A 23,240-nucleotide genomic window follows, 5' to 3' on the forward strand; every position below is an offset into this window, starting at 1 on the left:
CACACGTGCACCTCCACTCTGAGGAGCAAGGCACCAGGGTGGAACTTGGTTTCCGCGTGCAAGCCCAGGAGAACCAAGGTAACTTTGTTTTGGGCAAGCAGCGTCTGTTTCTGGGGTCCCCTTCCTTGCACCCAAACCCAACCATGCATGTGGCCCAGCTGCTTATCCCTGGACGCCTCTGGGTCTTCCCTGTCCAGAAGGCCCTGGAGACCTGGCTCAAAGGTTAACCCACTGAGGCCCACTCAGTCACCCCTGCGCTAGCCCCAGCCGGCATTGCTCCCCACTCCCAAGACCCGTCCACCTGCGCTTTGTAGGGTTGTGGGGTTCCCAGCACTTAAGAATCCATGCTGTCTAAGGACCCCAGGTTCTCAGGATGAGTGGTACCCCCATGTCCCAGCACCTTTCAGGGCACACCGGGGGTTATATGGGGTCCCCAAAAACCAAACCAGGGAAGTTGGCAGAGTGAACATCACTGTCCTCAGGTCCACCTGTCCCCACCTGCGTGGGCACTGCAGCAGCGGCCTGTATTCGGCTCCTGCAGGTGTCTCCCCCGAGAAAGATTGTGAATCTGGTGTGAACACAGGCTCCATTATTTGGTAACTGAGTGCCCTCCTAAATTACCAAGTCCCTCTGTGCTTTGGTCCCTTCCCTTTTTATTTTGTTTTATTTTTCTTATTTCAGCTGGTTAGTTGGGTTTGGCGTGTAGTTCAGGCTGGCCTCGAACTCGCAGGGACCCTCCTACGTCGGCCTCCCAGCACCACACCAGGCTCCCTCTCCCTCTGATTCAGCAGGCTAACACCATCCCCTCACAGAGGACCAGGAGAATTCAGCAGTGCAGAGGCTCCCTGCTCAGCCCTGATTTCAGCACTCACCCTGCAGAAGCGAACTGAGATTGCTCTAACTTCCAAAACCCACCTCGGGGACGCGCTGGTGCACGCCGTCTAGTGAGCTCACACACGTGGGCGCGTGGGCATGTACGCGGAGACACACACGCGAGAGCCCTGATCGTGCCCCAAGGGTCCTGGCGCGGTGCGGTCCTCCTGTCTCCCGCCTCCGTGTCGCTGTCCCCGCTGCCTTCCTCCTCCGCTCCTCCTCCTAGTCAAGCCCTGCAAAGACTTCACCAAAAGGCCCGATCCCCAACGGGGCGGGGCGGGGCGGGGCGGGGTGGGACCAAGCCCCAGCGGGAAGGGAAGCGGGTGCTTTGCGGACAGTAGCAGAGTCCGCGGCACGCAAATCTGGAGGACCCAGGCCTGCACTCTGGTCTGGGCCACTGGTCTCGGGGTGCCCTGCTCCAGGAGAGCTCCCAGGACCCCCGCACCCCAGAACAGAGTCCACACCGCCACTCTCGCGTGTGTCTCCTACGCCCCCTGCTGGCCTTGGGGAGCCATGACCCATGGAGACCCCCAGGGTGAGGCTCAGGCGCGCTAGCAGAGCCATGGTCTGCAGAAGTGGGGTGCCTGGGCATCGCGCTCCGAAGGGAGCAAGCTAGAGAGCAGGGAGGAGCAGTCGCTGCGCTGGGATCTCAAAGTGTTTCTGTGTGGTGGAACTGTTCTTAAACAAGGAACAGGGATTTCCTTCGTTTACCCAGTCACCATGATTCACTGCACAATAAAAAAGATCGTAGAATTATTGAAATAACTCTTAAAACATAGCAGCGTCCATGGCTGATGGGGCGGGTTTAGTCACACTTTTTAGCCCAAATTAGTTCAGCACATAAAATGGAAAGCACACATTTATCTTCGTAAACACAAAAAGTAGTCATCTAGCAAAACTCAGCATCTTTTCTGCTTTAATAACACCGAGAAAATGGGAAGGAGAAAAGACTGTTTCTCAGTCTGATAAAGACCATCAGTTAGGAATCTAGAGCCAAGTCCTTATCAACGGTGAGTCATTTCGCTCTGTCCTGAGATCCGCATGTCGACTCTCACCTAGAAGACATGCGTTATGTAAAGAAATGAAACTAGAAATGATAAAACATCAAGAGGAAGAAATGAAAGGGCTGGTTTCTACAAAAGACGTGTTTATATGTCCATTGCCCTTTGAAATCTACAAAAGCAGCAAAGAAAGAAAATCCATGGAGTTTGCTGAGTTGATCAGAGTAACAGAACATCAGATTGATACTGGTGATGGAAATTCAAAACATAAAAGGTATTGAGAATGTTATCTGCAATGGCATTTTAAAAATTAACCATCAAAGCGCAAGTCCTCTAGAAGAAATATAACTAGGAAAACAGAAAAAGTAGAAAAGGAAAGATATCTACAGAGGTGTATACCATGTTCAAGGATGGCAAGTTTCACTGTTGTTGATACGAGTATCGGCTACATTTTAGGCTGCCTGGATTGTGGAGCCTGTATAATTAATGCAATTCAAATCAAAGGAGTAATTTTCAAAGACATTCAGAAGCGGTTTTTAAAATACATATATGGAAATTCAAATGATCAAGAATTATCAGAACAGTTGTGAAAAAGAACAAAGCCCTGACCTTTTATCAGTGAACGTACCCTGTCTGAAAGGTTTGCAACAAAGCAAGATTAATCATAGAAGTGTGATATTTTTGGGACTATACAAACTGGAAATAGCAAATAGATTAACAGATCCACAGGAATATTCAAAAAGTATTTTATCAGTAGTCTATGTCAATTCATGGGGGAAGAGAAATAATGACTCTCACGAACGTTACCCGAATACCTAGGTATCACTATGGAAAAGAGAAACTGAATTCTGACCCTTATCTCGTTCTATTCATTCTCTACAAATCACAAAATTACTTGAAAGCTAGAACCACAGCTATGTCATAAAAATACACAGGAGCCTATTTCCATGTCCTTGGGGAAAATGAAAGAGAATCCCTAAAATGTAAGGAGCCCTATGCATGACAAATTGATCTGCTGAATGTCACTGAAATTAAAGCTGTTCATCAGTGCAGTCATCACTTTCAAAACATGAAAAGTAAACTTGAAAAACTCTGACATCTCTGGCAAATAACTTATACCCATAGTATATGAAAAATGTCTGCACATCAGCAATATAGAAAGAAACAACACAGTTTAAATGTGGCAAAAGATTTTATGTCCACCAAAAAATATTTGCTTACAGCCACTTAAATCAAAGACTCAACATCATTAATGGCCAGAGAACTGCAAATCAAGACCACAGTGAGATTCACTTAACAACCATAAAAATGACTGAAGTATAAAAGAATGTGACAATATCAGTCTTGATGACTCACCAGAGTGAAAAATTGCTCATTGGTAACTGGGGAATGTAAGATGGTAGACTAGTTAGCAGAAACATTTTCCAGTTCTCCAAAAACTTTAACCCACCCATCGGTGCTCCTAGGTGTTGGACAATAAATAAAAACAGATATTCACAGGAATGTTTATCGGAGCCACATTCATAGTCATAATAATCCATATGTCTAAGAAGAAAGAAAAGATTAAACAAATACTTAGCCACATAACACAGTACAGAGAAACCAGTGACTCAAAAAAAAATCGAGTGAGGATTTAAAATGGAACATTGTAGCCAAGTCACCAGATACAACACCACCCAAGTGTATTCACTCGGAAAACTGACAGGACTGAGCCACGCAGGTGAAAATGAGAACATTGTTTGCCCGTGGAGGAGGACAGGAGCCCACTGAGATGTCTCAGAGGAATTTTCTAGAGCGATGATGTCTGGCTTGTGTTCTAACTTCACAGGTGTGTTAGAAGACCATGATTCATTGGAACTGAATGCTGAGGATGTACGTATTATTTTATGCAAACATGACTGAAGTAATTCTTCGTGGTCTTATAATTTGCGAGCATTTTCACCATACTTGTATGTTTTACCTCTAGCAGGTTTCGTGTGAATCTGTCCTGTGTGGACCTATTAATGCCCCATGCAGTGGAGACAGGGAGACAGTGAAGTTTCAGGCGTTGGCATGAGAATTCAGGTGTCTAGCAGTTCTCTAACCTCACAATGACCTGCAGCTTGGAATCATGAGCAAGCCTTGCAGCTGATGAGGGGTCACCTTCTCAGTCCTTCCACCTTCCAGTCACAAAGGGCTCAGGAGAGTGGAAACTCGTCTGTTCCTGCTCTGGAGCAAGGAACTCAGTATTATGAAACCACAGACGAGACCATCACATATGCCATGTAATCACGTCCTTTGTAGCTGCTGTAGAAAGCTGCCAGACTCAGCTTTATGCTTTCAAGCAGCTAATGTAAACAGGGAACTAAAATCAGTTTCAAAATTCCCTAGTCCATAAATCAAAACCACACCCATCACTTTAGTGAGGCAAGAGGGTCAGGTAAATGCATAACTGCTCCCAGTAATGAGAACAGAGAGAAGTTAGCTTTTGGAGATCTTCACAGAAAGAAGTCACAGACTATAACCAACATTATAATAGACACAGAGAGGTTTCTAAAGTAACTACAACTGTTGTTGCTTACTGGTATTTTTCCTGTGATTCGAATATTTCTATATTTGCATTAGCATAGAAACCCAAAGTGTTTAGTATTATTACGGTCATTTTACCTAAGGGGACCAAGCTTTGAAGACATTAAGGGATTCGTGACCACTGTCTTCATTGTGTTTCTTGCTGCTGAGACAAAATACCCAACACCCAAAGGTAGAGAGGAAAGGTTTATTTGGCTCACAGTTAGTAGAGGTTTCAGTCCATAGCTGGCTGGCTCCAGGACAGGTGGCATGGCAGAGGGCATCGCAGAGAAGAAAGAGTTCATGGGGGGCAGAAGGCAGAAAGGCAGCAAGTGACAAGCAACAACCTTCTTCTGTCCTTGTGTTTTATCCAGGCTTACTCACTCACAACCAGGGTGGGCATCCTTAATCCCACCCAGAACTAGGTCAAGCCAATCAGTGGGCTGATTTAGTAATCACACACTTTGGTCCCAGCATCACACACGATAGATCCACCTCTGAGAAACCCCACCCTATGCCCACATGAGGCTTTGGGGAGACGTTTAGATACAAGCCATATCAGCCACATGGGTGGTGAATCAAAAAGAAATTCATAGATTGATTCCAAATTATATGATGAAAACCAAGCAAATGTGCTCTGTCCTTTCCATCCCCCCCATTACTTGCTATTTCTGTGTCTGGTAGTGACACATAAAAGCACAAAAGTCTGCCACAGAAGTCACCTTTAGCAAATCATGATGCAGGGTGTCTAAATGTGAATCTGATATCCACTTCATATGAAATTCTGTGCTTTGAGTTCAACCTCAGCTGATGTTTCTTTCATCTGGCAACACGAGCTGAGGCTGTGGATTAGGAATAGAGGGTTCCAGAAAGCAGAAAAGCTGTGGATACATCAGACAGCACTCTGGAGGTGTGATTTCAGTCAGGATTTTGAAACAGGCACTGAAGAACAATGAATTCCAGGTCACAGTCTCTTTGTCACTCAGCTTTCTGTATCAGTAAAATATGAACTCATTTAACTGATGCAGTGGTTCAATTAAGTAGGATCTTATTACCTGCTTGCAAACCTTGAAGTGTGGCCTACATCCCTTTCAGGTTATTGGGATGCTGTGACCAAAGTGAGGGATCAAGGACCCCTGTCCCCAGGGATGAAGGTTCAAGTGGACACTCAGCCAGTGATACCCAGTGATACTCCTATGATACCCCTGTGGCCCTGAATTGTGTGCTGCCCTGCAGGGAGTGGCCACAGGATGCCTGGCTACAAATTATCTTCATCCTGCCCACATATTTTGTCAAAAACTTTCTAGTAATTTAACACAAATACTGTAACACATGAAATAGTCTCAAACTTTTTAATCAACATTTTCATTGAGAGGTGTACGATATAACAGTAGGGTAGAATTATTTATAATGACATAATTATTTATAATGAAGGCTTTTTCAGTTCCATCCAATGTAGCGCAGCCATGAAATGGAACATTGTGAATATTTTTAAAATTTAAAAAATTCAATGACATGCCAATAATTTTTATTATGATTTTAGGTAGAAAACATAAAATTCACTCTCTGTTGCTGGTACAAAATATGTGACCTACAAAATTTAAAAGAGGAAAGGCTTATTTCGGCTCGGGGTTTCACAAGTTGCAGCCAATGGTCAGTGGGCTCCGTTTGCATGGCGCCTGTGGTGAAGCAGAATGCTCACAGTGGAAGGGCAGGGTGGGAGGAAACGTCACCTCGTGGCAGAGGACAGCAAAGGGAAAGGAAGAGTCAGCATCAGGAAAGGAGCTAGGCCAGTGGGGGTGAGCCTACAGAACGTGTGCCACTGCAGGCTGCTTCTTACTACCGAAGGCTCTAAACGGTTCTGCATCACGGAGCCAGGCCAAGATACGCCCTTCAAAGGACTGTCCTGCTGACCTGGCGCTTCTGATTAGGCCCCGGCTCCTAACACCCATCAGGCTACAAACTCCTCAATGATATTAGCACCCTCCAGGTATGAGCCTTGGGTAGGGGCTTTATATTTAAGCTGTGCCACATAATATGGTGTAATCCTATCTATATAAATGATTTTTAACTTTTTACTTTAAAAAAGACGCATTTTTTAAATTGAGATCATTTCTTGAAACAATGTAGCCCTCACCACTGAGCACTTAGAAGTGCTACAGCACGAAAATGGGGACGTAGCTCAACGGTAAAAGCGTGGAGCTAGTGTGTGCTGGATCCTGGGCTCCACCTGCAACACCGCAAATAATAAAATGAAAAATAAAATTTTAAAAATAGAGGACAATGTAGCAACAGTAGTCTTAAGATGGTGCCTTTAAGAACGATTTTTATTCTTTTCCTTTATAATTTCTGCTCTTCTGTAATAGGCCCTTGTCAACTTTATAGTGAGAAAATAATATTTTCTTTGGAATAAAACTATATAAGAGAAACTTTAGAGCAGAAAAACTAGTTTTAGTCATAATTTGGATCAGGTGTCTTAACACAATTGGAAATTTTGAGATGATTAAACCGAGCAACTAACAAATAAACGTAGCAGGAAATAATGGCATTCCGGGACTGTGTTTTATAATAGTGATTCTCTGCCCTTGGGAATCAGGATATTCTCTGAGATGAGATCAAGATGTAACTCCAGAAGGTTTTGTTTGCCATCCACATGTGGATTATTGATGTGGGATGAGGAGAAATAGAAGAGGAGAGCAGAGCTGGGTTCAGCTCAGGTAAGCTAGGGGGCAGCTAGGTAGAGCACCTGCCTAGCATGCAGATGCCCTGGGGTCAATCTGCTGCTCCCCCAAAACGGAGCGGGTGGGGAGGGTGAGAGGGTATAAGGAGGAGAAAGAGAGAGAGAAAGCGAGAAAGAATACCGGCACTGCATGGAGACCCCAGGTCACCGCGAAATACAGCAAATGAAAGCAAGAGAGTTGAGAGCGAACATTTCAGGACTTGTGTATCCACCAGAGTCAGGAAGAGGGAAGCCAAGTCCCTAGATAGCACAGGAGTCCAGTAACCTCCACTTGCCTACTCCCATGGTCCCCAGTACCTGGTGCCAGTCACTAACCCTCTCTGCGCACTTAGAGCTGCCAGTCGCTGATGCCATAGCAACCCGAAGGAGCATCACTGCTGTTCCTGCACAGGGAGACCTCACCGGGAGCCTCTTTGGGGGGGTCTGCTTGGCGTTGGCATTTGGTACCTCACATGCTTCCAGAACTTGGAGTTCAGGGACTGCTTGTTGGCCATGTGGTCTTCCCTCCACTTGATGGTGCCCTGCGCCTGCACAAGGTGGCTGAGGACGTCTTGAAGCCCTGCAGCCTGCAGTCCTCTGGGCTCAGCCTCTGCCTCCATCTCAATCAGAATCACCTTGGAGTCGCCCTGGATGAGGGCACAGTGCAGGGCCACCTCCTGCTCATAGGCGAACTCCTTGCTGTGTGATGCGTGCGGCGTCAGGACAAACAGGTGGCGCCTGCTCTTTCGGATGCTGGACTCCACCGCAGTGGCCACGTCTGCTCACAGGAGAAAGAGACTGAGATTTTATATCCCTGCTTGTTACACCTACTGCTTGGGTCATAAGTGTTCTCAACATTTAAACAACCCTCTTGTTATAAACGGGTGTGGGATACCCATCACCTCTTGTTCAGGGAGTGGAAGTGAACCTGGGTAGAGAGCGTGTTTCGCTCTTCTGACCCATTTCCCACACACAAATGTCAGCCCCAGGACCTCTCTGCTCTTAGGTAGATCAGTCCTGAGACAGTCTTCCAGCTAGATGGGGATGTGGACCAGCTACCCTGAAACTTCCTGGTGGCTTTGAATGTGGGCTCCCAGGAATGTCCTTAGATTACTGCATCTTAGTGTGGATGTCTGCTTTTGTGCTGCAAAGAAGGTCCACATCTGAACTCTCAGATCAGAGATTCCAAACTCAGGAAGCCTGGACACCCCTTTCTTGAACTGATCATAAGTTTCAGGGAGGTCCTTGGTCCACTTCAGCCCCAACAATCTCTATTATAGGAGCTGGTTTGACCCAGACTAGAGAAAGCCGGAGGGAGCTAAGCTCTCAGGCAGAGTAACAGAGCATCAATACCCTGGTGATTCTGCCGGGTCTGGGTGGACCTACGAAGCCGTGCCTGTCACCCCGTCTCACTGAGGCAGGCGGAAGTGTATTAAAGAAGGCCAGCCAGGACCAAGCAGCTAGAAAGCTTCTCACAGAGCCACTGCTGCAGGCTGCAAGTGCTCACAGTCTGAGATGAGAAGATGAGGGTGAGGCTGTGTGGGGTGGAGACCGCTGGCCAGGACCCCACTCTGGATGGAGGCAGGCACTGTGGGAACAGACACGATGCAGGGCCAGCCTGGCCCTTTCCCTAGGGGACAGTGGAGGTTGGGAGTGTGCTTCTGAGTTTTGCTCTACCTGGGTGAAGGTGTGGTGGGGTCCGAGGACCAGCACCGAGGGCAAGCGACATGAGACCAACCCAAGCTAGTGTGGTGCTGCGCAGGGAGGGCGGCACAGCTCTGTGGGCAGGGAATGTCCAAGTAGCCGAGCGGGCTGGGGAGCAGAGTAACTTGAAGTTAGCTCCACGGGCTGAGAGTAAAGGGAGGAAGAGCTTGTGGCCAGCAGTGATGCACAGTGTGGGCTCCTAGACCACTGGGGACCCCAAGGTGCCTGAGCACACTTGTGATGTGGGAATGGCACTAGAGGCTGTCACCTACTACCCTCTACATGCAGGTGGTCTCTGGGCACATGGGGAAGCCAGGAAGCCCCTGAGAAGAACAGGACTGCGTCCTCCTGAACCGTACATGTTCAGGTCTCCAGAGCCTTTACCAGGTAGTTAGCACTACCAGATCTTCCAGAAGGAACCAAACTCAACTGTGCATGTGCCTTTCTGAGAACAGGGATTTAACATAGGCTTGCGATGCTAAACACAATGTTGAGTGATCTGTTCACACTCTCTGGGTCCCTTTCACATCCCAAATGTTTCCCGATCTTTGAAGAATTAAAGAAGGGTTCAAAGGGAGAGTTAAAAGTTCCTTGACACAAATATAGGAAGGGAAGACAAAAATAACTATTGAAATTGCTGGCATTAGGCCAAAATGTCAAAAGTACCTGACATAGGCTCAAAGTATTAAGAAACAGCAGCTCTCCTTATTCTGCTGAGAATACGTTGGTAAAGATTTCCTCCATACAAGGAGAATGAAGGCACTCCGAGTGCATTACTTTTTTAGCTAGTGCCCATGACTACTATAACCCAATTCTTCACATGCTCAGTCCTCTTTCAAATCTCCTGAAGACAGTGACGGGTCACAGACATCCTTGGGGAGACAGAGGAAACAAAACGGGGCCGTGCCCTGTTCTGCAAGATTGAGGGTGCCTGGCTCTCACACTGCTCTAAACTTGTCCAGTGGCCAACACTCCTGAGAGGATCAATGACAGGGAGGGGCAGAACAGAGGATAAGCACTTTCCGCAGGGCCATTTCAAAGCTCTGATGTCAGGTCTCATTTGTCAACATAATTCCTTTTCTACTGCAGGACTAAGATCCATTTAGCCTCAGGCTTTCACTGGGGCTGGGGTGGGGGCTTCCCCCTCTGACTGTGTGGGGAGCTTTACCTTCTCCAGGGAGCAGATCTCTCCCGTAAATGCATAAGCTGTATCCACATTTATTTTCAAGAACACTGGGCAGCATCTTGTGGACAAAGTACTCCATAGAGCTGGGTCCCTCGGAACCGCCTGTGTAGTCCCTCGGATATACAACATAAGCATCATAGAGCTTTCCATCTGGGGACAAAACCAAAAAGGACAACTTTAGTGTCCAGTCCTAAAGACTTCCGCTTGAAGCTTAGCAGTCTTCCTTCACCAAGTCATGTGGCGTTGGTGAATGTACCTATTGCCCTGAAATATTCTGGAGGCAGAGGATGGAGAAAACCTACTGCCCCAAAATGTGATCGGGCAATGGCAATCTTAGTCCCAAAGCCCTCTCTGCTTGCACTGCTTCAGACTGAGTGACAGCAAACAGACCAGAGCTTGTCCAGGGTAGATTAAGCTGTGTGGCCAGGCTTGGCCGTGGTGAATCTATCACTGAGCATCTGTAGCAATGGACAGGGTTCTGTATTTGTGCCTGGTAGGGCACAGTGCCATCTCTCCCTTTCTCTGGACATTTGAACCCACGACCTTCAGGGGATGCATTCTGAGACAGGTAGCTGATGCCTGACACCACAGACAGTACCAGTTCCTTGGTAGTATGTACCATGTTGTTCACTTACAATAAAGCGTAACTCATGGATCAGGCACAGTAAGAGTTTAACGACAATAATTTAAAGTAGGAAAACCTTAACAATCGACTCTCAAAAAGTCACCAGTGTATTCCTCCTGCACCTGGGGGCCCTAATGAGGTAAAGTAAGGATTACTTGAACAGGAGTGCTGTGATGTCACAGGACCCATCTGATAACCAAGACACTGAGGTACAGGCAACTAGTGAGGACAGCCTGGATATGATGGGTTGTCACAGGTGGGGCACAGTGGGGCCTGGTGAGATGTCCTCATGGCACACAGAAAGGCGTGCACTTCATAACTTGTGTTTTATGTTTCCTGAATTTTCCAGGAGTGTTTTGGGTTTTAGTTAGCTTTGGATAACTGAAACCATAGGAATGGGAGTCAAGGGTGAGGGGTGGGGACCACTACAGGTCCCTGGAAGAAGGAAGTACTAAAGGCTGACCATGCCAAGGGAGGAGGTCGCTGAAGGTCTCAGAATCCCGTAACTAACACTTCGGTAATAGCCATTTGGGCCGTGCACTGAGCTCCAGCGTGTGCTTGCTCCTAAGTGAAGCCCAGTGTCCACCTCAGCATGCAGAGCCATCCTGCTTCCTGTGGGGACTCTTACTGAGTGGGGGCTTCATACACCTGTCTCACCTCCTCACATCTGGAAAACAGGACCAATTCTATGACTTTTATTTCATCAAGCTTTACCAGCACACATTTCCCTAAATATAGAAACGTCCTTTGGCTTGAGAAAAATCCTTCGGGGAGCTGGTACCAGCACCAGGCCTATCGGTCAGGAAGATGGAGCTGTAGAGGTGAAGCTCAGAGCTGTGGAACCCACAGAGTTGTGTGGAAAACAGTCTCTGAGAGGACTCAGAAGCCTCACTGAAAACCAGAGATCACGGAAATGCAGACCGAGTGGACAGCACGGTGATTAGGAGTTTAATGAGATAGTAATCCATAGGCATTTTTGAGGAAACCCTTGAAATTGACCACTTACCGTTCCGTGTTTTGTAAGGTCTGGCCATGTCTCTCCAGAGTAGACTCAGATCAATCCAGAACACTTTCAGGACTATCACCACAATACTGATTAGCATCAGCAGAGCACTACATCCTGCAGCTATGTAGTAGATGTTTCCACGATCAACTATCAAAAGACGGTGGCAAGGAGAATAATGAATATCAGTGCTATTCAGATGAGATGAAGTGGGTAAAGGGCCGGGGTGCTAGCCTCCCCTGGGCATGTGGGATTCACACCTAAGAGCTGCATCTGGAATATTCAGAGCTCCTTTAAAAATGGGTAAATGGATGCTTCTTGAGCCCCACTCCATAAAAGGCACCAGTTTAGGTATCACAGTGCATTCTCAAGAGCCAAGGGGCAGAGCCACCTAACTAAAACAAGAGGCAAAGCTGTGGTTTCAGCTGATGGAGGCGTTTAGGAGAACTTGCCCCACATTGGGCTGGGAAAGGAGGTCCTAGCAGGGACCAGGCCAAAAAGAAAGATGTGAGCAGAAGTGTGGACATGCTAATGCATTTGCTAAAGAACCCAAGTGTCCCATGGGGGCACTGGTAAAAGATGGGATGATGAAATGGGTCAGGGTTAGATGCAACTGGACTTAAACTCCCTGTTAAGCTTTTGCTCTACTGAGAAGGTCACAGCAGCTAAGAGAGAGTATCAGTTTGACCACTGACAGTGAAAGAGTTTTTCAGGCGAGCTGAAGCTGACAGTAGTGGAAGGCTGGTTTCTGTGCAGAGAGATTGCAGGGGTTCAGTGTAGAATGTGGTGCAACATTTGGGGATACAAGATGAGGAGGACGTGGAGTCCTGTGATAACCCAGAGTGTTTGCTGGAAGACTAAGGAGCATGGTCCTTAGGTCCTGCATTGTCCTGCAGGTCAGGGGGACACCCTATGGCTGAGGTGGGTGTCAGACCCCAGGCAGAAACCACCGCTGGTGAATCTATGCAGTACATTGGGTGGGATGTCGGTCTCTGGTTTCAGCCCTGCACCAAGCCCTTCCTCCCTGATGCCGGACCTCATGGGGCCATCACTGAAGGGCCCCACACACTCCTGGCCTCAGCAAAGGTGCATGCAGCACAGTTCCCATCTCATACTGATGCACAGAAGTCAGGTGGTAGGAACTGCTGTCATTCATAGAACCCCCGGCTGTTTTAAGCTCACTTTGCTCTTAGAATGGTTGTGCGCTTCTCATCTTAGAAAAGATCCTGCTCAAAGATAAACATGAGCAGAACCACAAGTGAGGTTTGGTGTTTGGTTCTTGTTCATTTTAGTTCTAATTTCCATGTGTGGGGTCTCAGATGTGACAACAAAATCACTGTCCAGTGTTCATGCATTCTTCTACCATTCCCAGGGGTCCATCAGCTGTCTGAGCACCCAGCACTATGAAATCAGGGATGAGCAAGGTGAAGTGGTCCAAAGTGGGCAGAAAGAACTGAAAATTGCGGGGAGCCTACTGTTTCAATGGCAAGCTTTCTAATCACTGCAATGGGTTGTGTAAATAAACTCCTGCCTGGATATATGCAAGGGCTGTGCCTTCCTGGGGAGGGTCTGATGCCTCCGTGAGAGAAAGAAAGTGGTTCAAGATGTTGAAAAAAGCCTGAAGTTCAATATTTGCCTACGTGTTAATGATCTCATACACCTCTAGGCTTTTCTTGTGCATGGTATTGAATCGCTAACTGGTTCTTGTGTTGGTAAATGAATGGGCTGGTATGCAGGAATCTGGACTTCAGCTGTGGTCCACAGCAAGGGACTCAGCTCTCTTCGACTTCCTTCTCTTATCTCCAAAATTAGAGACTGTCGTCATCCTTCATTCTTGGAGTGCTGAGAAATTTAGATGTAAAATAATTAAGGTCCAGGACATAGAAAATAATGTGTATGTGTGTGTCCTACTATTATTATGAGCTTTGTTTATTTAATCATTTGAAGATAAACTCTTTGTTTTTCTTATATAGAGTCAAGAAACCCTGTCATTTCAGATATAAAAGAGTCCACTATGACAATTCAATAGCAGCACAGATAGTTTTTGTTTAATTTACAGTTGTCGAAATAGTGCACCTGTGTTAACTTGAAGGAAAGCAGTTGAAATACAAATAACCTAGAAAGTATAAAAATCACACACAGGGAAAGCACAATTGTGGTGCCCAGGCGACAAGAGATGGCTCATAAATGATCATGTAAGCATGGTGCAAAGGGAGGCAGGAAGGAGCTGTGTGTGGAGGGTACAGTGGATACAGGGCTTCCCTCTGCCTGAGGTCCCACCTCCACGCCATGACCCCTGGCATGGTCCACAGTCACCCTGGTAACACAGCTATCGTCAGCCCAAGCCCAGTGTCCTGCTGAATTCATCTGTGTGTTTTCTATGACCTTACAAATCAGGGGTCAGGATCCACATTAAAACAAGAAAAAAAGGCAAAGCCCAGCTCAGGCAGACACCTCCCATGACAACTCCAATCCTTTGAGCCCCTGTCTGTCTGTCCGACACTCACATGTGGGTATGAGCTCAGAGCTCATCTCCTTTCTTGGCTACTTGACAAATCCTGAGTGATTTCTGCATAGCTGCACTGCCCCTCTTGGAGTGTGAAAACACCCTATCCTTCTCCCTCCGCTTTGTATGGGGCCAAACCCTTCATCTGACAGACAGAAAGAGTTTGCTTGGAAACCCAAAGATCAAGGGAGCACACAGACAAGAGGCCAGTGTCAGTGTTGTCAGGAACTGGGCTGGGACATCAGGAATAGAGATCAGGGGTCCCCACAAGGAGCCATGCAGAACCGATGTCCAGTTGCACTGTTGGGGTCCAGCACAAGGAGAAGCACAAGGACTCCCAAAGAGCTCTCTTCCTGGTTTGACCTCTCTGTAGACAACTTGTCTTCCCTTGGTTCCCTATGGCCAGGATGGGGAGGGGTGGCCAAGCAAGCAGCTGGAGTGTGAGAGGAGTTCAAGAAGCAGGAGGAGGAGGAAGAGGAAGGTGAGGAGGAGGAAGACAAGGGGAAAGAGGAGGAGGAGGTGGAGGAAGAGGAGGGAGAGGAAGACAAGGAGGAAGAAGAGGAGGAGGAGAAGAAAGTAGATCTTCCAAAAGGCCAGAACACAAATAGCACCTCTAAAAGGAGGATCGCACTGTGTGTGACAGGTCATTTGCAGGGTCTCTGTCCTCTGAGAAGCATCTTGGCTTACAGTGGATACTGCAAACTTGGGCGACCAGTGTCTCACAAACACTCCTTACTTGGCTTTTTCTTTATCAGCCTCACAGCGCGCCGTCTCAACCCATCCAAATTCAAAGCCACACAGCTGTATTCCAGGGACAAATCTTCTTCCTTCACTTCAGTGATTTTCAACACGGCCCTGAGACAGGTCATATCATTGCTGGAATTGAGAAGGCAACTTGTCAGGGGTGTGTGTGTGTGTCAGAGAGAGAGACAGAGAGAGTCTGGGGATCACACCATGAACTGCTTGTCACAGAGCCCCCTTTACTTGTCATTTTTTAAATTTTGAGACAGACTCTCATTAAGTCATTCAGGAAGAACTGAAACCTGCAGTCCTCCTGCCTCAGCCTCGCAGTGCTGGGACCACAGATGTGCACAACCATGCCTGGCATCTTGTTACACTGAATGCTTCCTTTGTAGGTGCCCATTGTCAGGAAGGGAAGGAGAGTGCTTTGCCTTCACACAAAAATACCTTTGAATTTCCTCTTGCTCCTCTTGAAATCTTGCTACCCCCATGTCGTTGACATTAGTCCTGTTCACCTGCCACAGGAGGAACATGAAGGACTGCGGCCCTGTCCCGTAGCAGGCCACACAGGTGATGTTCACTGCCTCCCCTGGGTGAGAAGCAAACAAATCCACCAATCAGAGTAAATACTACCAGCAGTGGTTCATTTCAGTCAAGGCGACAAGTCCATGATGGCCTGACTGCCCGCAGGTCTTCCCATCAGCTCTCATGGCTCCAGCTCCTTCCTTCCTGCCCTCTCCCGGTGTCTCTCTCTTCCTTCACCCCAGCTCAGTGTGCAGCTTGGCTCCCACCACTCACCACTCACTCACCTCCAGGAAACCGAAAAGCGGGGACATTTCCATGGCCAGAAACTGAGTTAGTTTCACCTGATTCCCTCCACACTTTTGTGCTCAACTGCATTGTCCTCCCCTCTCCATGAGCTCTCTTGCTTTTGCCCAGCCCAGCCCCTCATCCAGGACCCCCATGTCCAGAAACAGTACTCTCCATGGTGCAACCCCACTCCTGGAACCTGAGACCTCCTCCTTTAGAACTGAAAGTGTCAGGGCTTTTGTCAGCCATGGCCCTGCATTTGGACAACCCTCCCTGAACCCCAGCCCCATCGTGAGTGATATGAGGAACTCTTCTGGGAGGGGAGGAAGAAATGATCGCCAGCACTTGGGTTGCAGAATGACGCCAGAGAGACGAACACAGAGGCTTGGGAGGCCGAGGGAGAGAATACAGAGCATGATGGTCACATTTTGCGTGGAAATATTGTGCAGGTCTTGAGGGAAGAAGGGTGCCCTGAGTCTGCTCTGGGGAAGGGAAGGAGAGCGGTGTAGGGAGCAGCACGTGACAGGTAACAGTCTGGGGGATGGGAAGGAGGAGAGCTAGGACAAGGTTTGAAGGATCAGGAAAAGCCCTGCTCTTGGTTGCAACAGAGTGTGGGCCTTGATGGCTGCAGCTGAGCCTGGAGGGCAAGGAGGACCAGGGCTCATGACGCTGCTTCTGCTGCTGACACCTCTGGATCCTATCCATTCCTAATGAATGCCTAGAAAGGCAGGATAGAAGAGCCAGGAAGTCTCTTTGCATGTTTCCCCTAACGTTGGATGTCTCCTTGAACACCTCTGAGCCTGACTTTTCTCAAAAAACACAGTGGGAATGGTGCCTTTCTCTAGGGTAGAGGTCAGAACAAAACACAATGTGAACTGTAAAATGCGATGTAGCTGTCAGTCCCGAAAGCTTCTGGGACATGGTTCAAATAGTCACGTGTGGCTGGGGCATGTCACTGTCCTCCATGGGCTCACTTGGGGACCCCTCACATCCAGTGTTCGCAGCATTCTTTTGCAATTCTCTTACCCATCTCCACTTCCTTTGTTTCGTTCTGCGAAGGCGCTGTGATCACTGGAAGCATAGATTTCCCTGGATTATCTTAAAATTAAAAACAGGAGGTGAATGTAAGTATTAAGGGAGCACTGGCTAGTATGAAGCATGAAGTTGTCCTTTCACGGTTTTCCATCTTATTTTATAGCGATGCTCTCAAATTTTTCTGGTCAGCGCAAGTAAGCTCATATATGCAGGAAACAAACAGAATGCCTCAGTTGTAAATAAAGACCAAAATGTACATATAGATCTTGTGAAATAGGAAGAAAATGCTCCAGTGCACAAGGGGATGAGGGAGGGAGAGAGAAGAAAGGAACAACAAAAAAAAAGAGAGAGAGAGAAGAGAAGCAAAAATGAAAATAAAGCTTTTATAACTGAGGGGAAAAGAAGTTGAAAAGAGGGTGGGCAAATGGGAGAGAAAAGAATCAAGATATATCCTGTACAGGTACAAATTCCCTAGGATGATCATGAGCATTATGGATACCGAACATTTACCAATAAACATAATTTTTAAAATGTATAATATTTATCATACTACTTGTGATACACTATGATGCTTTCTCTTCTCTTTAGTGTCATGACAACAAATGCTGGCCTGAAACATTATTGTGTGGCCTGGCTTCTTCACTGGCATCAACAGTCCATGCCCTGTATATCTGATGCATTCATTCATCTACATCTGTTAAATCTTTCCCCTAAACAGGGTCTTTAAAAAATTTAAATATATTTGAAAAAAATTGTTTTCAGAATTAAGCAGCCCACTTCAGGTCACTGGGCAGGCCAAAAGCACTGCACCCCAGGGCTTAAAATCATGGCGCCTTGTTTTTATCACCCTCATCTGCATCCTCCACAACTTCATGGTGCACATTTGCAGACTCAGCCAACTAAGGGTCGAAGGTGTTGGGAAAGAAGCTTGCTCCCGCCCAGCTCGAGTGCTGACTGCTTTCTTGTCAGTACTCCTCACACAAAGCAGCATAACCACTGTGTAACACGGTGCTTAGGTGTGGTACGGACTGTAAGTCACTTAGGGATGGCACAGACGGACAGTGTGGGTGGGTTTTATGCAGACACAGTGCCCTTTGGCATGAAGGCTTGAGCGTGTAATGGTTTGGGGATATGAAGGGCCTTGGGACACTTACAAAGGGACAGTTAAAAAACCATTCAAGACAGTGCATGCCATTAGCATTCAGATGGCTTCATCTTGGAAAAAAAAAAGTCAGAAAAAGACATAGGTGTGGTTTGGGATCAGTGGTCTCCCTTCAAATTTCTAAAACCTGACTAGGGCAATCAGGAAATGTCCCTGTGATCAGGACTAACAGGGTGGCTGGCCTGGGGCAGGGCACTCAGTGGCATCATTGTTCTAGTGTCTGATTGTGTTGCAGGTCCCAGCTCACCTTTAACAACCAGCGACATGGTGGCTGTCACATTATAGTGGACTCCGTTCTCATTGTGTGTAAATCTACACGTGTAATCACCTTCGTCATCAGGTCCCAAGTTATGGATAAACAAATGCGACCTGTGTACCGTGTACCTTGGTCCTTGAAGAGCTTTACAGTTCTGCAACAACAAAAAAATCCCCTCACTGTTGGGTCATTCTTTTTTTGTATCTATTTTAACTGGTATCTCCAGCCCGCCCAAATGTCCTGGTACCTTAAACCACTGAAGAGGTGCGGTCCAATTGTAGGGGTACATGTTGGGACAATATATTCTGGGATTTTTTTCTGATACAGTGACTGTAGCGTACTTCACATCATCTGGAACGTGGCAATCTGTGGGCCTTTTATAGATGGTGACATTCACATAGCCAGTCATATTCCTGCTGGGACTATTAAGATAAGCTAATTAGAAAGAGTTTATTTAGCACTGTGAAACAGCTTCACCCCTCTCTAGCTTTTGCTCAGTGTGGCTTTTCTTCTTAAGCCAACCATATGCAGTGGTTCTTTTCTTACTGAAAATAATCGCTCAAATCTAGATTTTTAAATACTTTTTGTTATGCTTGAGATAAAGCCAAGCCCCTCTGCAGGCCCTAAAACATGAATCCTTAGCCATTTCTTCAAGAGCTATATCTGCTGTAATGGTCTGATCAAGTATCATAGCTATTAAGGTCCTAAAAGACTCTTCCACTCCGATGGGCTTACAAACTCAACCTTCCACAAAGGAATAGAGGAGGAGGCGGGGTTCAGCCAGCTGAGACCTCCCTACACACTGAGGATAGGCACAAAGATTAAGGTGACTCCCGGATTGTACCTTCTGATGACACAAGTATAAACTCCAGAGTCTTCCACTTTGGCAGGGAGAAACTTCAGCCTCCCCTCTGAGGTGAAGACTCTGTTACTACTCTGGGTGGGGATGCTTCGGTTTGTTTTCGGGTAATACCATTCCCTGGGGAGAGGGGAAGTTCTGCCAACCGGACATTTCACAATCAAAGCTTCGTTTTCCAGGCTCGATGATGAAGAGGACACTGCAAATGAAACACACAGACGGCCCTTAAATGATCACGTGTGAAGGTCACAATTGTGGTCCTCTTGACGTTTCCATCTAAAATTCAATTTTAAAATGAATTATATGTTGTGGCATTTGAAGAAAGGCTAAGTACATGATTAAGATCTTTTATGAAAGGCTTTATCAGGGACCATAGATGAATAAATTAATGGGGAGCTAAACCTCTCACACTGCTTCATGGACAAGCATCCCTGTCTACCTAAACAAAGTATGTGTCAGTCAATAAATGCCTAGGACACCTGTCACCTGCAGGCATTGAGCTAAATTCTAGCTTATTTGAGTATTGGGAAACTGTTACTTGTTTATTATGGAAAATTTCTTCTTTTCAGACTTGTGATAAAGAATAACTGCTGAGCAAAAATACTGTTTTTCCAAATGATAAATCAGCTGCAACAATCAGAAGCAAGTGGTTTAAAACAAGTGCTCTTGGAATTCCAATTTTTAAAATAGTGGCTGTAGAACTATGCTTGTTACCTTTCGCTGCTGTGAAATATATGGGCATGGTTAGAATCACCAAGCACCAAAGCCCTCTGCTCAGTGCATCAGTCGAGAGCAAGCGTAGGTCACTCATTGTTGCGGCTGATCAGAGCAACTGATGACCCTGGAGGGCGACCCTCTCCGCTGCGGTAGACAGTGTGTGGTGCTGGGCTGGACTGAGAGTTGGGGAGAAGAATCTGCGTCTCTAGGAAGAAATAAGTCACACAAAGTCACAAGCAAAATATTTATGTAGCCATGATTTTTACAGATTCAAGCTCTTCCAAGGAAAATAATCAATCAACACATGTTCAATAAGTACACATATATCCGACAGCAAATTTCAGACATGTATTTATTCCTACTGCTCTTTTGGACCGTATGACCCTTCCCGTGATCAGGCTATTTCATAATTCTGTTTTTTCAATCTCTTGAAAATGCATTCAAAGAGCCCCAATCAAGAGGAAAGAAAATAAATTATTATTTTAAAATATTAAAGTCATAAAGTTCAATAGCCCTTAGAAAATGCAGTCACATATAAAACACCGACCTCTGCCCAACACCGTAATCATCACAAAACAGCCAAGCAAAAAGAAAAACTAGAACTAAAGCATCAGACAAAACTTATCCAAAACTATCCCAAACTCTCAAATATTTGTTCCGGCCTCAGCTTGTCTCTGAGGATCACCAAAGGGTTTTGTAGCATAGTTGAAGTTCTGTGAATAATAATTAAATCATTTTTCAGTTTTCTTTCAGCGAAAGAATCAGTTCCTATATTTTTTCTCTTAAAACATCAGGAGAGGGATGGAGCCAATATAGAAATCTAGATACACAGGAGAAAACACAGCCACCCTAAATATCTCCAAGAAAGCACATTTAATCACAGATTGCTCTCCTTATCACAGACTTCAGGTAAGAGATACTGCTTACTCCCAAATGAAGGGCTGCAGGGCCTCAGCAGTGCCAGCAACCAGGCTAAGAATAGATCTTGGCTCTCCTGGCTTCTGCTGTGCTGCAGGCTGTCTACAGAGGCAGCCTCTCTTTTATTTTAAACACTCAAAGACATCTGCCAAATATCTACTAAAGATGGGTATTGATTTACTAAATTACGTCACATATATATTGGTTTTGTCTGATGGTTTTAAAAATAAAGAATCAGTTGGAATGTTAATGTAATAATCATGAAAATCCTTTTCTTTTCTTTTTTTTTAAGAATCGAAAAACTTTATCAAGAGAAAGAAAGCTTCTGTCTCAGAAGGGCAAGAGAAGGCCTGCAAAGTGGGCTCCCTAATCATAAAATTCTGCAGAAGCACTTGACCAAGTCCAGATGTTGTGAAATGATTCAACCATCCATTGGATAGTTAATTCTTCATTAAAAGTGTAATACTTTAAATTTTAAAATAACAAAAAGTATAATAAAGTAAAAGTAAAACTCTGCATGTTACCTATCATTAGGGTCATTCACAGTTTACAGAGTAAAGTAACCCAGGGAGAGATTGGTTAACTAAATTGACCTTGCTCATCTACTTGTGATAAGTGGGTGTGAAACCAGATTTTGCCAATTAAAGCTGGGCTTTCTGAAACTCAAAGCCAAAGTGGGTTTTATTCCCTCAGTATCAACTGAAAATAAGATAAACCACAGTGAGAAAACTTTCCTTCTTATAACTGAGTCTGAGATGTTAGAGAAATTTAGTTGGTCTACTGTACTGTACACCTCTTCTTAAAAAACAAAAACTAGACCCTTCTGACCTCTAACTCTTCCAACACCATCTGACACAGAACATGACAGTAGGTGGAACCCTGAAATGTGAAAGCACCAGCTTGTAATAAACAAATCAAGCAAGAGATTGAAACAGCCATGCATTTCTGCAAGCAAATCAGAATGCGTCCAGTGTCTGGCTGTGTTTTAGGCTTTCTTATGACCACTCTACATGTTCAAAATTGATCTACTAAAGTCCACCTTGACCCTTGTCTTATTGTTTACTCATTGCTGAGACAAAATATCTGATGACCAAAGTTGGGGAACGAAAGGTTTATTTCTTACAGTTTTTGGAGGTTTCAGTCCGTACTCAGTTGGCTCCAAAGCAGGATGGCATGGAGGTGTCCCAGTTCTCAGCTGCTGCAACAGCAAGGAGGAAACAAGTAAAAGAGTCAGACACACCTTCTTCCTGATATTACATCACATCCTGGATCCACCCCTAGTCCAGTGTAGAATTCACACCCAAATCCAAGTGCTAGACAATGAACCAATCACAAATGCACAATGCAAATGCATGAGGTCTGGGGGCCACCCACATAAACCATGACCTTCCACCCCTGACTCCCAGCACTCATGTACATCCTTTATACAAAAGACATTAGTCCATCTCCAAGAGTTTCCATATTCTAATAGTGTCATCATTACTGGAAAGTCGAAGTCCCAAGTCTCCTCCAAGATCTGTTGCAAACTCTTAACTGTAACCCTCTGTACAAATGAAACAAGGTTAAACATTTCTGAAATGCAAAGGCACAAGATAAATATTACCATTCCAAAAGTTACAAGCAGGGGAATTTAAAGCATTGGAAACAAAGCAAGTCCAGCATCCACGAGGCTAAACAGTAAGTCCTAGAGTTTCATGCTCAGCATTTGAAGCAATCTGGTTGCAAGCTCCAAAAAGCTTGGCTGATTCCACCCCCATGGCACTTCAGCTCCTGTAGCTTTTCTCTTAAATCCTCTCTGCTCAGACCTCAATGAATGGGGCAGACAGTGGAATGAAGGAGTAAGGTAGACTAATTATAGCAGTAAAGTGGAGTAGCACACGTGAGGCAGACATGATCTTGAAGAACTAAAAGGCCTTCATCATCCTGTAATGATTTGATTAGTCCTATAATATGTGGTATGTACTTAATGTGCGTGAACATGGGGACAACTATTTGGAAGAAACTAGAGACAATTAGATAAATAGTGAAGATCTCCAGTGGACTTGTTTTGAAATCTGTATTTCTTTAAATTGTTTCTTTTCAAACTGTTTTGTTCTGTTTTGATATGTTTAATCTTACCCTCTTTAAGATAAAAAACAAGTGTGTAGGACTGATAACCATATTACTAAGTTTTTGTTAGATCATTGAGCAGAACTGTTGGCAGTTTACTATTTGAATGTCACTTTACATACTTTAATTTTGTAACCTGAATAACTATTTCTAAGATGACAATATGTAACTTATCAACTGGTGATTTCTTACTGTTTATTTTTCTGTAATTCTGTATTATTTCTACCCTTTTTTCCCTCCATGTATTTTTTGTTTCTTTCTCTTTAAATAAAAAATTTCTAAAATAAATAAGTACATAAATAAAAATAAATCCTCTCTGCCCACTTTTTGCAGCTTTGCTTGGATCATACCTGTTCTTAGCTTTTCCAAACTTCTGGAGTCTACATGGACCTTTGACTTCACCTTTACATCTTTACAAATTGCTCTCTCAGGGGCACACTGGTTGCCTTCTAGGCCCTTTGCAATTGAG

At 45.6% G+C, this 23,240-nt stretch overlaps 2 protein-coding genes across 22 annotated transcripts in view; both read right to left on the reverse strand.

Annotated features, from left to right (window-relative positions):
* Positions 1–1,168, reverse strand: part of LOC100730828 (interleukin-18 receptor 1) — a 63,763-nt gene extending 62,595 nt beyond the window's left edge. The window contains exon 1 of one of the 8 annotated variants that reach the window (XR_010040750.1): positions 916–1,168. The gene's annotated coding sequence lies outside the window, so the exon portion shown is untranslated. The remainder of the gene's footprint in view (positions 1–915) is intronic. The other 7 variants (XM_063229749.1, XM_063229747.1, XM_063229748.1 and 4 more) reach the window with 7 other exon arrangements.
* A 4,591-nt stretch (positions 1,169–5,759) lies between these two features.
* LOC100725851 (interleukin-1 receptor-like 1) overlaps positions 5,760–23,240 on the reverse strand; it is a 60,654-nt gene continuing 43,173 nt past the window's right edge. For 9 of the 14 annotated variants that reach the window (XM_063229759.1, XM_013154527.3, XM_063229758.1 and 6 more), the window contains 11 exons: positions 21,786–21,860; positions 19,742–19,949; positions 19,013–19,226; positions 18,416–18,590; positions 18,160–18,322; positions 16,742–16,813; positions 15,353–15,494; positions 14,901–15,040; positions 11,662–11,808; positions 10,013–10,180; positions 5,760–7,918 (listed from right to left, as the gene is read on the reverse strand). In XM_063229759.1, the coding sequence (XP_063085829.1) occupies positions 7,560–7,918; positions 10,013–10,180; positions 11,662–11,808; positions 14,901–15,040; positions 15,353–15,494; positions 16,742–16,813; positions 18,160–18,322; positions 18,416–18,590; positions 19,013–19,226; positions 19,742–19,838 (1,677 nt within the window). In that variant the 5' untranslated portion in view covers positions 19,839–19,949; positions 21,786–21,860 and the 3' untranslated portion in view covers positions 5,760–7,559. The remainder of the gene's footprint in view (positions 7,919–10,012; positions 10,181–11,661; positions 11,809–14,900; positions 15,041–15,352; positions 15,495–16,741; positions 16,814–18,159; positions 18,323–18,415; positions 18,591–19,012; positions 19,227–19,741; positions 19,950–21,785; positions 21,861–23,240) is intronic. The other 5 variants (XM_063229763.1, XM_063229762.1, XM_063229765.1 and 2 more) reach the window with 2 other exon arrangements.

The sequence above is a fragment of the Cavia porcellus genome, unplaced genomic scaffold, assembly GCF_034190915.1.
Source record: "Cavia porcellus strain 051 isolate PalLab524CR breed Dunkin Hartley unplaced genomic scaffold, mCavPor4.1 scaffold_18, whole genome shotgun sequence".
In the NCBI taxonomy this organism is placed as follows: Eukaryota; Metazoa; Chordata; class Mammalia; order Rodentia; family Caviidae; genus Cavia; species Cavia porcellus.